This window comes from Vipera berus (genome assembly GCF_964194415.1).
Source record: "Vipera berus genome assembly, chromosome: W".
Taxonomy (NCBI): domain Eukaryota; kingdom Metazoa; phylum Chordata; class Lepidosauria; order Squamata; family Viperidae; genus Vipera; species Vipera berus.
Window position 1 is genome coordinate 22,333,858 of NC_138210.1, and position 14,962 is coordinate 22,348,819.

Here is a 14,962-nt window from a genome sequence, read left to right on the forward strand (position 1 = left end):
CTTCAAGCATCTTGCAGTGTGTGCCTCTCCATTCTTCCTCCAGACTCTGGGTCCTTGGTTTCCAAACGAGATGTAAAAGTTGCTCTCATCAGAAAAGAGGACTTTGGACCACTGAGCAACAGACCAGGTCTGTTTTTCTTTAGCCCAGGTAAGATGCTTCTGACCTTGTTTGTTGTTCAGGAGCGGCTTGATAAGAGGAATACGAGATTTGAAGCCCATGTCCAGGATCCGTCTGTGTGTGGTGACTCTTGATGCACTGACTCCAGCCTCAGTCCACTCCTTGTGAAAGTCCCCAACACTTTTGAATGGCCTTTTCCTGACAATCCTCTCCAGGCTGCAGTCATCCCTGCTGCTTGTGCAACTTTTTCTTCCACACTTTTCCCTTCCACATAACATTCTATTAATGTGCTTTGATACAGCACTTTAGGAACATCCAACTTCTTTTGCAATTACCTTTTGAGGCTTTCCCTCCTTATGAAGGGTGTCAATGATGGTTTTCTGCACAACTGTCAGGTCAGCAGTCTTCCCCATGATTGTGATTCCTACTGAACCAGACTGAGAGACCATTTAAAGGCTCAGGAACCTTTTGCAGGTGTTATGGCTTAATTAGCTGATTAGAGTGGGACACTTTGAGCCTAGAATATTGCACCTTTTCACAATATTCTAATTTTCTGAGATTGTGGATTTGGGGTTTTCATGAGCTGTAAGCCATAATCATCACAATTATGACAAATCACGGCTCGAACTATTTTGCTTTGCATGTAACGAGTCTATCTCATATATTAGTTTCCCCTTTTAAGTTGCATTACTGAAATAAATGAACTTTTACACGATATTCTAATTTTTCGAGTTTCACCTGTATACTATATTTTTATTATAAGGTGGATTTGAACAACTATTACTAACAGAACTAAACACACTGTCTACATTGGATAGTAAAGTTATTGCTCTGATCACATATTTTTTCCTTGTAGTTGGACACTGGTGAGGAATAGTGGTGGAACTGGCTACTTGATGGAAAGGCAGAGGATTATTGGTCCACAAAACACAGTTCAACTCTTCTTCCATTTCTGTTTCTAATCCTTCATTATAGTATTTATTTTAGCTAATGTGCTGTGACTCCTCAATGCAACAACAGCCAACAACAGCCTATAAAACAGACATTTATTTTTGTGGAAAGACTGAAGCATAGATTAACAGCTCAAAATTAGACAACAAAGATAGGAACATAATTTACCTTTTTATTGATGTCACTGAATAAACAAGAATATAGCCATTAATGTCTATGGAATATGTCTGAGGAAATATGGAATATTCATCCTGTTGGAAGATAAAGCTTCATTTTAAAATTCTGTAGACACACACACTTATTGGTAATAAATAGCTGATGTTTAAGATTAAACACAATCATCACATCACTGAAACACCATACATGAATGTACATGAACTGCCTTCTTTTCATAGCTCTGTCTTACACTCTCAGAATTCCAGGCATAGCTGAAAGATTTCAATGCTTGTGCAAAGGTCAGCAAGAACTCAGTTGAAAATACAAGGCATAAAAGCAACATTTACTGAGATGGCATGTCCATATACTGTACTTATTCCAAGTTTATAACTGAAGGAAATAAATAAGGGTTATTCTTTTATAAATTGTATAAAATGTAACACTAATGAATTGTATAAAATGTAACACCCAGGTATGAGGCTAACTGTTTCCTGCCCAGGCAAATTGACTCACAAATGGTAATCAGAAATGACTTGCTAAAAGCTTCCGAGAGACAGGAACATCGGCCCAAGGTGGAAATTACAAGTAAACGAGATAAGATCGTAATGGATGGACGGAAATTGTCAGACGGAAATGGTCAGAATGACCCCTTTAGAAATAAGAAACAACTTCAAAGAATGACTTAAGCTTCTTAGGGGTGGCGTGTATCATGAAAGAGTATAAAATGCCTAGTTTGAAACTTGCTCAGGGAGCTCTTTGAACTCAATCTAATTTGGGAAGGGTCTAAGAGGCCGCATTTGCAATCGCTTTTCTTTTTTTATTTTCTATTTTCTTTTCAATAAATCTTTGTTTTTGTTAATCAGACTTGTCTTCGGGTTGTATCAAATTTTGGGTTTTTAAATCTCACATAACCAATAATTTTAATGAAATACTAAACTGGAATGTGGTAATACTTAGGTTTCAATTTCTAAGTTGTTCTATTAAAGTTGAATATCAAGAAGACTATTAGAATAAACCATTATGTCGCTAGATTTACATTTTAACAAATTTATATTTTTGCTGTTAAAAATGCAAAATCAGATAAACTATTTCAGGAACTTTATACATGCTCAACTGCATTATAAAGATTTTAAAAAGCCCTCAGACTTTAGTTTATAGCTAACAGTAAGTCACTCCCAGAATGAATACACATAGTACTGTACAAAAGGTTTTGCCAAACAATACTTTGTTCCAAAGATCTGAACCTTAATCCTGCTGTTTATTATTGTGTAGTTTTTTTTAATCCCCCCATCCAAAGGTTAGAATGTAACCCTCAAAAGAAAATTCCCTAAAGAAGAAATCCTCCATAAAGAAAATAGTCCCATCTCTACTTTCTCCTTTTAACTGCTAACTGATGACAGCGGGAGAAATACAATGTTTCTGTAAGCAGAGATATACATCATCTCAAGCAACCTGAGATAAACCAGAGAAAGTAATAAATTTGAAGCGCTAGAAGGCAGTGATACAAAGAGCGCAGACAGGCAGGAATCTATCGCTGGAGCCAATCCTCATTTAAAAGGCATGGGAATTTAACATCTATACCCTATACCAGGGGTAGGGAACCTTGGCTCTTTTATGACTTGTGGACTTCAATACCCAGAATTCCTGAACCAGCCATGTTGACTCAGGAATTCTAGGAGTTGAAGTCCACAAGTCATAAAAGAGCCAAGGTTCCCTACCCCTGCCCTATACCCATGTTTCTCACAACCATAAAAGACAACAAAACCATATGCCTAACCAGGAAGATCTTTTCTGATAAAGGAGATAACAAACAAAATATTTCCTCTACGTTCCTCTCGTCATAAAATCATAAGTTCCTCCAGTCACAAAACAAGCATCCTGATCCCTGAATGAAGTCCTGCTTTTATTAGAAGGAGGGTCCCTTACAGGTGAAACTCGAAAAATTAGAATATCGTGTAAAAGTTCATTTATTTCAGTAATGCAACTTCAAAGGGGAAACTAATATATGAGATAGACTCATTACATGCAAAGCAAGATAGTTCAAGCCGTGATTTGTCATAATTGTGATGATTATGGCGTACAGCTCATGAAAACCCCAAATCCACAATCTCAGAAAATTAGAATATTACATGCAATCAATAAAACAAGGAGTGTACATAGAACAATATCGGACCTCTGAAAGGTATAAGCATGCATATGTACTCAGTAGTTGGTTTAGGCCCCTTTTGCAGCAATTACTGCCTCAATGCGGCGTGGCATGAAAGCTATCAGCCTGTGGCACTGCTGAGGTGTTATGGAAGACAAGGATGCTTCAATAGCAGCCTTCAGCTCTTCTGCATTGTTCGGTCTCATGTCTCTCATCTTTCTCTTGGCAATGCCCCATAGATTCTCTATGGGGTTCAGGTCAGGCGAGTTTGCTGGCCAATCAAGCACAGTAATCCCACGGTCATTGAACCAGGTTTTGGTGCTTTTGGCAGTGTGGGCAGGTGCCAGGTCCTGCTGGATAATGAAGTCAGCATCCCCATAAAGCTCGTCTGCGGAAGGAAGCATGAAGTGCTCCAAAATCTCCTGGTAGACGGCTGCGTTGACCCTGGACTTAATGAAGCACAGTGGACCAACACCAGCAGATGACATGGCTCCCCAAATCAACACAGACTGTGGAAACCTCACACTGGACTTCAAGCATCTTGCAGTGTGTGCCTCTCCATTCTTCCTCCAGACTCTGGGTCCTTGGTTTCCAAATGAGATGTAAAAGTTGCTCTCATCAGAAAAGAGGACTTTGGACCATTGAGCAACAGACCAGGTCTGTTTTTCTTTAGCCCAGGTAAGACGCTTCTGACCTTGTTTGTTGTTCAGGAGCGGCTTGACAAGAGGAATACGACATTTGAAGCCCATGTCCAGGATCCGTCTGTGTGTGGTGACTCTTGATGCACTGACTCCAGCCTCAGTCCACTCCTTGTGAAAGTCCCCAACACTTTTGAATGGCCTTTTCCTGACAATCCTCTCCAGGCTGCGGTCATCCCTGCTGCTTGTGCACCTTTTTCTTCCACACTTTTCCCTTCCACATAACTTTCTATTAATGTGCTTTGATACAGCACTTTGGGAACATCCAACTTCTTTTGCAATTACCTGTTGAGGCTTTCCCTCCTTATGGAGGGTGTCAATGATGGTTTTCTGCACAACTGTCAGGTCAGCAGTCTTCCCCATGATTGTGATTCCTACTGAACCAGACTGAGAGACCATTTAAAGGCTCAGGAACCCTTTGCAGGTGTTATGGCTTAATTAGCTGATTAGAGTGGGACACTTTGAGCCTAGAATATTGCACCTTTTCACAATATTCTAATTTTCTGAGATTGTGGATTTGGGGTTTTCATGAGCTTAATTATTTATTTAATTTATTTTATTTAATTTGTATACCGCCCTTCTCCCGAAGGACTCAGGGCGGTGAACAGGGCAATAAATACCAAAATACAAAAATTAAAAACAGATTAAACCATAGTGTCCAAATACAATAAATAAATTACTTAAAAACAATAATTAAAACCCAAACCCATCAGACCAGGCCGGCTTGTTCAAACAAATAGGTTTTTAGATCACGTCGGAAGGAGCTCAACCGGTAAACGGTTCCAAACGTCAGGCGCACCCACAGAGAACGCCCTCCCCCTGGGAGCCACCAGTCGGCATTCTCTGACCGGTGGCACCCTGAGGAGGCCCTCTCTGTGGGAGCGCACTGGGCGGAGGGAAGTTGATGCTGGCCGCAGGTGCTCCCTAAGGTACTCCGGACCCATGCCATGTAGGGCTTTGTAGGTCATTACCAGCACCTTAAATCTCACCCGGAAGGCAACTGGAAGCCAATGCAGCTCACGGAGCAGAGGTGTAACATGGGAGTATCGGGAGACCCCCAACACAACTCGCGCGGCTGCATTCTGCACCAGTTGGAGCCTCCGAGTGGTCCTCAAGGGCAGCCCCATGTAGAGAGCGTTGCAGTAGTCTAACCGAGAAGTCACGAGCACATGAGTGACTGTACGCAAGGCATCCCGGTCTAGATAGGGCCGCAACTGGCGCACCAGGCGAACCTGGGCGAAGGCCCCCCTAGTCACAGTTACTATATGATCTTCTAAAGAAAGCTGTGAATCTAGGAGGACTCCCAAGTTGCGAGCCCTATCTACGTGGGGTAATAACTCACCCCCCATAGTAAGAGATGGAATGATCTGAGTTTCCCGAGATGCCGGCATGCACAGCCACTCAGTCTTGTCAAGGTTGAGCCGAAGCCTGTTCCTCCCCATCCAGACCCGGACCGCCTCCAGGCAGCGGGACATCACGTCGAGGGCATCACTGGGGTGGTTTGGGGTCGAAATGAAAAGCTGGGTATCATCAGCATACTGATGATACCCAACTCCAAAACCACGAATGATCTCGCCCAGAGGCTTCATATAGATGTTGAACAGGAGAGACGAGAGGACCGGCCCCTGAGGAACTCCGCAAACGAGAGGCCTCGAGGTCGACCTCTGTCCCCCTGCCAACACTGACTGCGAACGTCCCAGGAGGTAGGAGGAGAACCACTGAAGGACCGTGCCTCCCACTCCCAATCCCCTGAGACGCCGCAGCAGGATACCATGGTCGATGGTATCAAAAGCCGCTGAGAGGTCTAATAGGACTAGGACAGAGGAACAACCCCTGTCCCGGGCCCTCCAGAGATCATTCACCAGAGCGACCAATGCCGTCTCCGTGCTGTGCCCAGGCCTGAAACCCGATTGGTACGGGTCCAGATAGTCAGCTTCCTCCAGGACCAAAGGGAGCTGATGCGCCACCACGCTGTCAACAACCTTCGCAAGAAAGCGAAGGTTGGAGACCGGACGAAAGTTGTTTAATACAGCTGGGTCCAAGGCAGGCTTCTTGAGGAGAGGTCTCACCACTGCCTCCTTCAATTAGCTGATTAGAGTGGGACACTTTGAGCCTAGAATATTGCACCTTTTCACAATATTCTAATTTTCTGAGATTGTGGATTTGGGGTTTTCATGAGCTTTAAGCCATAATCATCACAATTATGACAAATCACGGCTTGAACTATCTTGCTTTGCATGCAATGAGTCTATCTCATATATTAGTTTCCCCTTTGAAGTTGCATTACTGTAATAAATGAACTTTTGCATGATATTCTAATTTTTCGAGTTTCACCTGTATGTAAAACTCTTGCTGATGTGTCAGTCAGTTGCCAGCTGCCCCCCCAAACGGCTTTGTATTGTTTTTGGAAATAAAGACAGAGACTTCCTTTCCAGCAGCTCACCTTGCATCCTGATTGCTTGCACTCTTTTTCTGGCTTGGAACAAAGGGGACCCAGGGAAATTCTCCCAACATTATGATACAGTACCAAATTTTAAGGTTATTCTATTTTGGTCATCTTACTAGCCAGTCCAAGGATCTTTCGGACGCATGTCCATTTACCATAGTATTTTCTTGACTGCCTATTCGGGACAGGCTTTGCCAATACTTCTTTTATTATAAGGTTATGATTACAGAATCTTGCAAGTATGAATGTCCCCCATCCTATGAATGCCCCCTACCCTTATCTTTGTGAGAACTACAGATGGTCTTCTGTGAGATATTTTTATAATTACATTTCTGATCTGGACTTGGGGTTTTTTTTTAATCTGACCATTGTCTTGGTAGTGGCTCTTCCTCCTATTACTCAAGGCTATTCCTTCTGCCCATTACAAGATCAGACTAGTCCTTTACGGATTCTAGTGAACTTGGGAGAGTTTTTAATGGGGAAGACTGAGCTGAACATGAGGCTCAACACTTATGTACTCACCTCTCTCATTCTCAAACACATATTTAGCAGGGATATCTAAAGAAGCATTGTCCATATGCTTAACTGAACAAAAGCACAGCACTCCACATGCTGCAGGACTGCAGGTGTTCAGATGTTTGTGCTCAACAGAAGGAGATCGGGGAATGAGGGGGCAGGAGACAAGAATGGAAAGAGATGGGGTGAGGGGGGAATACCAGCATGCACAACTCTAGCCCCCTAACCACTGGAATCTTCACATTACAATAATTTATATAAAGAAGGCTACACTAAAAATACTGAACCCATTTGATCATAATCCAGTTCTTCAAGCACATCAACAAATAATTTTGAAATTTGAAGATAAAGAGGAAATGTACTAAAATAATTGTGAAACAAATGTATTCTTGTTCTTAGAACAGACGCTGATCATGGAAGCCATAATCCTGTTAGCGTAACTACACATATTCCCCGGCAACTGTCTTAAAGGGGAATGTACTAAAGTCCTTGTTTAAGCAAACATAGTCTTGTCCTTAATGCAGATGTTGATTGGGATAACCATATCCTGTCTGTGAAACTACACGTACTGCAAGTAATTTTCTTCTGTAAACTGTTTTCGGATAAGAATGTGTAGAATATTAACCACATAAGTAACAATGTATAACAATTTATAACTAGGAATTAGAGGTGTAAAAATATGTCTGTTCATGAGCCCTTCGGGGTTCAGACCTTTTGCTTTGTTTAAGCCTTCTGAACCTGCGCACTAAACCTTTCCTTTCTTGAAGAGCTGGTGTGAGTCTCTTCTTGCTACAACAGTTCCATGGCGACCCAGATGGGACTTCATTGCGAGGCGATGTTTTGCTGAGGGCAGCCCGATCCCTCGGACCCGACGAGAGGCCACTCCTGAAACATTCTCCAGGTGCCACGGGGGAAAGCAACTCCGGGAGACAGCAGTGACACCTCTGCGGGGCCAACGGTGCTGATGGCTAGTCCAAGATCCCTTGAGGGAAGGAAAGGAGGTCTGAACGCGAATCCTGGCCAGGACGGGGAAAGGACGAAGTGTGAAGACGCCTCAGGCGAGTATGTGTTAAAGGGGAAAAGTACCTACCTCATTTGAAGATAGAAGAGGGGGACTGATCACCCTCCTGAACTTGGGACTAGTCCGTGTGTTAGGTTGTGTATATGTTAAAGTTGTGAAGTACCTATCTCACCTGAAGATAGAAGAGGGGGACTGATCACTCTCCTGGACTCGGAACGGCGATCCTAAAGTAGTCCGTGTTAGGTTGTGTGTGTGTGGGAGGTTAAGCCATTGCAGTTCCTATTGGTGACCATTGGAACGTCCTGCACTGTAGGTCTGGATCCTGTAGGTTCTTAGAATGGGGGGGAGAAGCAGTATTCCCAGCACACCGCTGGAATGCATGTTGAAAGGTTTTGATGATTATTTTAATCATACACAGTATAAAGTCCCCTATCCTAGGGTGATGAAAGAGAGACTGGGGTTTCTATGTGAAAAGCAGTGGTCACATATGGGGGTCGGGTGGCCGCCAGAGGGTACATTCAAAAATCAGCTCATCAATGACCTTCGGGCCATGATAGCAGCAAATGAGGAGACGTACCCCAATCAATATCAGTATATAAATCAGTGGTGGAATGCAGTAGAAGAAAAGGCAGATGACCTATTGCAATGTCAGGCTGAAATGGTTCGCCTTTTATTGCTAGATCTAAGGGAAAGAAGCTGGGGGTTGTGTCAGAGAAATTTAAGGACGTGAACAAATCCGAAACAAATGTGTCTGATATCAAGAAAGAGGTGCTATTTGAGGAAGAGGAAATGACTTTTAGACCCCCTCCTTATGTACCGCGTCTGCTCCCGCTGCCTTATCCTTTAGTGACAGCAGCTGCTGCAGCGCCAAGTGGAGTGCAGCCAGCAGTCAGAAAGAAGCAAAGGAGAAAGGAGCCCACGGCTCCTAAGGATGAGGAGGATCATTCTGTGGCTGGGAGTGGCAAAATAGGTGAGGAGGAGGAGGAGGAGGAGGAGGAAGGATTAGCTGCTGGGGTAGATGTATCGGTAGGAGTAATGACAAGGTCAGCTACAGCTAAAGCAGCGGCTGCTAAACGTGGATTCTTAGCTCCCTTAAGGGAGACAGATCAGCAAGTTATAAATCAACAGGGTCAGGTGGAGTTCCACCCTATGTTTCAATATGTCCCGTTCACCACAACGGATCTCTTCAACTGGAAGCAGCATTATGGTCCTATGACCACTAAACCAACAGAGATAGCAGACCTGTTTCAGACTATCATGCAAACCCATAACCCCACATGGCAGGATGTACAGCAGTTGTTGAATACACTATTAACTCCGGAGGAAAAGGAGAAGTGGAGAGCCGCACTTAGGAAATGTGTTATAGACAGGTACTCTAACGCGCAGAATATACAGGTAGAGATACAGACAACGGCACCAGAGCAGGATCCAGATTGGAATGTTAGGGATGCAGCGCAAAGGACATTGTTGCGGGAATATCAGAATTTAACAGTAGAGGTGCTTCGGAAGGCAGGAAAACCCCCTGTGAATATGTCTAAGCCGTCTTTGGTAATGCAGGGAGCAGATGAAAGCCCGGAGAGTTTTTTGCAATGGCTGATAGAGGCTTATGAGCTGTATACGCAGATAGATCCGAGACATGCAGACAATGTACGAATGTTGAATGAGAGATTCATAGCACAAAGTTATGGTGATATAAGGAAGAAGTTACAGAGGTTGGAAGGAGCTCTGGGAAAGAATACCAGTGAATTGTTGGAGGTGGCAAGAAAAGTGTATGTTAATAGGGATAAAGTAGAAAAGAAAAAGAGGGAAGCACGAATGCAGAGGAAAATGGAATTGCTGGCAGTAGCTTTACAAGGGAAAACACCGCTGAGGCCAAATCAATTGTTATTGGCAGAGGGAATGTCCGAAACTAGGGACGAGAGGACGAGGCTGGAGAGGAAGGACAGATTTTGGAAGAGGAAGGACAGATTTTGGAAGAGAAGGTCTATAGGAATGGCACAGACTGGATTTTCTTTAAGAGTAAGAGGGAACCGAGGAGGTAGAGGAAGAATGGAGAGTGAACGTGAGATAGAAGGGATTGGATTGGCAGGGACAAGTTGGACGGATTGACGGGGACCAGGCTTAGAGGAGGCCCCCCCTGAGCCTTTGGTAACTATGAATATAGGGGGTCATAAGACGACGTTTTTGGTAGATACGGGAGCAGGAAGGTCAGTCGTAAATAGCCCAGTTTCAGCACCTGGACCCCATCAAATACAGGTTCAAGGAGTGTCAGGACAGATATTGGGACGGCAGGTCCTAAAAGCAGTCACATGTATTTTTAATGGATTGCAAATTCAACATGAGTTCTTATACATCCCTGAATGCCCAATACCCTTATTAGGCAGAGATTTGCTCAGCAAACTAGGTGCCACAATCTCTTTTGACGAAGGCCAGCAGAAACTTAGAATAAAACACCAGCCTGAAGCAATGTGGAGACTCATGGTAACTAGATCAGCTATTGAGCTAAATAATAAGGAGAAATGGAGGGACTTCCGGTGGCGATGCGACGCTGAAGACAGCCATCTCCGGGCTGTCCGCTCCGCGGCTTAGTAGAAGTGCTGAAAACAGCGCCGATCAGCTGTTTCAGCGGTTCGGAAGCCCCCTCCTCAGGAGAAGAGGAGGGGGTGAGGCCCCAGGTAGGGGTTGAGCTCTCCGGGGCCGCCTGAACTTCTAGTTCGGGCGGCTGAAGGATCGAGCCCCCCCGAAGCCTGGGTTTGCTCCGGGCTGCGCAGCGTTTCTGCTCCGTGCCTTTGAGAGCAGAACTAAGCGTTAGCAACCACCCCTGCCAGAAGGAAGGACTTTGGAGTGTGAAGAGGCAGGCAGAGCGATACAGGAGGTCAAGGTGAAGTGGATTTTTGTTCTCTAGTTCAATGGATTTTATGGACTTTAAAAGTGAAAGTGCGTAGCAAGTGAAAGTGGGGGAAGATGGCGGCTAAAACTTCTAAAGTTCTCCGGAGTGCGAGGGCTTCCCCGGTGCAACAGTCCTCGCTGCAAGCCTTATTGCCTCCTGCACCTGCTCCGGCACTGACGGTTAAAGATTTACAGGATGCTTTGGAAAAGCACTCACAACAAATAGCAGATATTATAGATGAAAAGATGGAAAAGCTGGAGGAGAAGATGGAAAAGCTGGAAGAGAAGTTTACAGCAATGAGGGCAGACATCTTGCCTGCACTTCAAGGTGTGGCTTCATGTATTCAATGCTTGGACGAAAAAATGGAAGATCTTAGCCAGAAGAATTCCAGATTAGAAGCAAAAGTGTTAGAGAATGAAAATGTGATGGATAAAATGGACGGTGATTTGACTCTGGTCCAGTACCACCAGATGGAGTTTGCTATCAGAATCAGAGGTTTAAAAGAGAATCCTAAAGAAGATTTAAAGCAGATAGTCTCTGAGGCTTTGGAAGTGGTACTGGGACAGCCAGCAGCTGAAATTGAGGGAAATATAGACAAAATCTTTCGTGTGAATTCATGGATTGCAAGACAGAGGAAGCTACCTAGAGATGTGGTGGTTTATTTCACAAAGAGAGCAATCAGGAATGAAGTTATCCAAGTTTCTTATGATACTAAGCTTGTGGTTGCTGAGCAAGAAGTTTTGGTTTTAAAAGAGATTCCTCCAAGAATTTTAAGGAGAAGGAAAGATTTTGCTTTTCTGGCACAGGAACTTAAGAAACGCGACATCAAGTTTAGATGGGAGATACCAGTGGGCATGGTGGTGATGCATGAAGGCATAAGACACCGTTTGGTCACAGTGATCCAGGCACGTGATTTTTATAGCAATGTTTTAAAAGCAACCTCTTTACCACCTTTGGAATCTGCAAAGAAAAATGGCGAGGGAAAGCCTCAAGATGCTGAAGGAACACAGACAGATGAGAAAGCTACTGGAGGGGATCAAATTACAGCTTCATCGGAAGATGCCAGAGAGCAGAGGATGACGCGTGCTGCCTTGAGACGAGCGAGACAAGAGCAAGAGCAAGACCAGCAGAAAGTTATGGAACCTCCAAAGCGTACCTATAGCGAAGCTGTGGGAGGGGCGCGGCCTAAGGAAGTTAAGGGACTCTTGACAGACGTGCTCCAGAAGCTTCAGGCCGCTAAGGATGGCGACTAAGTTTCTAACTTGGAATGTCAATGGCTTAAACTCACCACAGAAGAGAAAGAAAGTTTTTCAATACTTAAAACAATTTAAGACTGATGTTATTTGCTTGCAAGAAACACATATTAGGGTTATGGACCAAAAGTACCTATTGAACTCTAGATTGGGTACACAATTTAGTGCTTCAGCAATGAATAAGAAAAATGGAGTGGTTATTTATGTCAAGAATACTGTGACAGCGGAGCTAATAGAAGCAGATAAACAAGGAAGATTTGTTATAATAGATTTGCTGTTAGAAGGCAAAAAAACGCTTTTGGTTGGACTGTACGCTCCTAATCAACAACAAGCTGACTTTTATAGTTTATTACACAGTAAGATTACTCAGTTGGATTATAAATCTTTTATTTTTATGGGAGATTGGAACGGAGTCTTAGACGTACAACTGGACAAGGGTGGCTCTTTTAGGCATATTCCGAGCCACACTAGATTGCCTAAATCTTTTTTTGAAATGAAGGATGATTTGGAGTTGCGAGACATTTGGAGAGAAATACATCTACAAGAAAAGGATTATACTTTTTTTTCTGATAGACATCAATCTTTTTCCAGGATTGATTTTATATTATTGACTAATGATTTTTTTCCAGGATTAAAAAGATAAAGATTTGTCCAAGAACTATGTCTGACCATAGTCCAGTTTGGTTAGAGATTGACAAGAATAATAGAGATAGGCGCTCTTGGCGCTTAAATGAGAACTTGTTTAGAAATCAGAGAAATGTGGAAGAATGTAAAAAACAGATGAAGGACTTTTTTGAAACTAACATGAATAAGGGCACTTCTATGGATATGGTCTGGGATGCTAGTAAAGCCTATATGAGAGGGGTGTTAATATATATGAATAACAAATACAGACGTAACTTGGAATTTAGGAGGAAGGAATTGGAGAATGAAATTAGAGAAAAAGAAAAGGCCCTAATTCGGAATCCATCGGATGTGAAAATCAAAGAGATTATGAATCTGTTAAGAGGACAATTTGATAAGTTGATGGCTGATCAGGTGGCAACTAATTTACGGTTTGCTAGGCACAATACTTTTTGCAATGCCAATAAACCAGGCAGATGGTTAGCTTACAGGTTAAGGAAGAAGCAAAGGGCTTCTAACATAGATAAAATAGAACATAAGGGTAAAGTTGTGTATCAACAGGATCTTATCAAGGAAGCCTTTCTGGACTTTTATTCTAAATTATATGCTAAAGATAAGATTAATGAAGCAGATATTGATGTATATTTGAGGAATGCTAACATCCCGGTTCTTACACAAGAACAAAATGAAGAGATTAATCAACTGATAACAGAAGAAGAAATCCTTTTAGCAATTAAACAATTGAAGATGGATAAAGCGCCAGGCACGGATGGACTGACTGCGGTGTACTATAAAAACCTACAATTGGAGATGATAAAGCCACTAAGGGAATTGTTTCAGACAATTCAAAGGGGAGGAAGGGTGCCTCCGTCTTGGAGAACTGCCTTTATTTCTTTGATTCCGAAGGAAGATCAGGATGTCACTCAAGTAAGAAATTATAGACCAATATCACTTTTGAATACGGACTACAAGATATTTGCTAAGGTTTTAGCTAACAGATTGATGAGGGTTCTGCAACAGATAATTCATGGGGACCAAACTGGGTTTATCAGTGGTAGACAAATGAAAAATAATTTGAGGCATATAGTAGACTTGTTGGAATTTTTGGAAAGGAACAACCAGATCCCTGCGGCGCTGATCTTTTTAGACGCCGAAAAAGCCTTTGATCAATTGGATTGGCAATTTTTGATGAAAGTTTTAGATAAAATGAATTTTGGGGATAAATTCTTACAACCAATTAGGGCATTATATCAAAAACAAACAGCCCGAATAATAGTAAATAATAGTTTGACTGAAGTATGTAATATTGAAAAGGGCACAAGACAAGGGTGTCCGTTGTCACCTTTATTATTTATCTTAACATTGGAGATATTATTGATTAAATACGAAATTCGGAAAAAATTAAGGGTATTCAAATTAGAGATCAGGATTATAGACTGAGGGCGTTTGCAGACGATCTGGTTGTTACGGTGACCCAGCCAAAAAATTCTGTTGTGGACCTGATGGAGATAATAATGCAATATGGGAAGGTTTCTGGATTTAAGGTCAATATACAAAAAACTAAAATATTAGCCAAAAATATGACAGTATCGCAAAAAGCCCTTCTAGAAGGGTTAACTGGATTTGAGATTGTTAAAAGGGTTAAATATTTGGGGGTGTATTTGTCACCCTCAAATGCAAAGTTATATAAAAATAATTATGAAAAGTTATGGGGAAAAATTCAAAAAGAATTGGAGAGCTGGGAAAAATTGCAGTTGTCTCTACTGGGAAGAATTGCAGCAGTGAAAATGAATGTTTTACCTAAATTTCTATTTTTATTTCAAATGATACCTATTCTTAAAAAAGACTCAAATTTGGAGGAATGGCAAAAGGGTATCAATAAATTTGTATGGGCAGGGAAAAGGCCACGAGTTAAATTTAAGATTATGCAGGATACGCGTGAAAGAGGTGGTCTTAAAATGCCCAACTTTAAATTATATTATGAAGCTGCTGCGTTGTCAGCGATAAGTGATTGGATTAATTTAACACAAGGGAGATTATTAAATCTGGAGGGCCACGACTTGTTATTTGGCTGGCATGCATATTTATTGTATGATAAGAAGGTAGATAATGTGTTTAAAGTGCATATTTTAAGACAGGCATT

At 42.4% G+C, this 14,962-nt stretch overlaps 1 protein-coding gene across 3 annotated transcripts in view; it reads right to left on the reverse strand.

Annotated features, from left to right (window-relative positions):
- Nucleotides 1-14,962, reverse strand: part of LOC308676212 (GTP-binding protein Rheb-like) — a 112,734-nt gene that overhangs the window by 46,277 nt on the left and 51,495 nt on the right. For all 3 annotated transcript variants that reach the window (XM_081341995.1, XM_081341996.1, XM_081341997.1), the window contains one exon: nt 1,238-1,320. In XM_081341995.1, the coding sequence (XP_081198121.1) occupies nt 1,238-1,320 (83 nt within the window). The remainder of the gene's footprint in view (nt 1-1,237; nt 1,321-14,962) is intronic.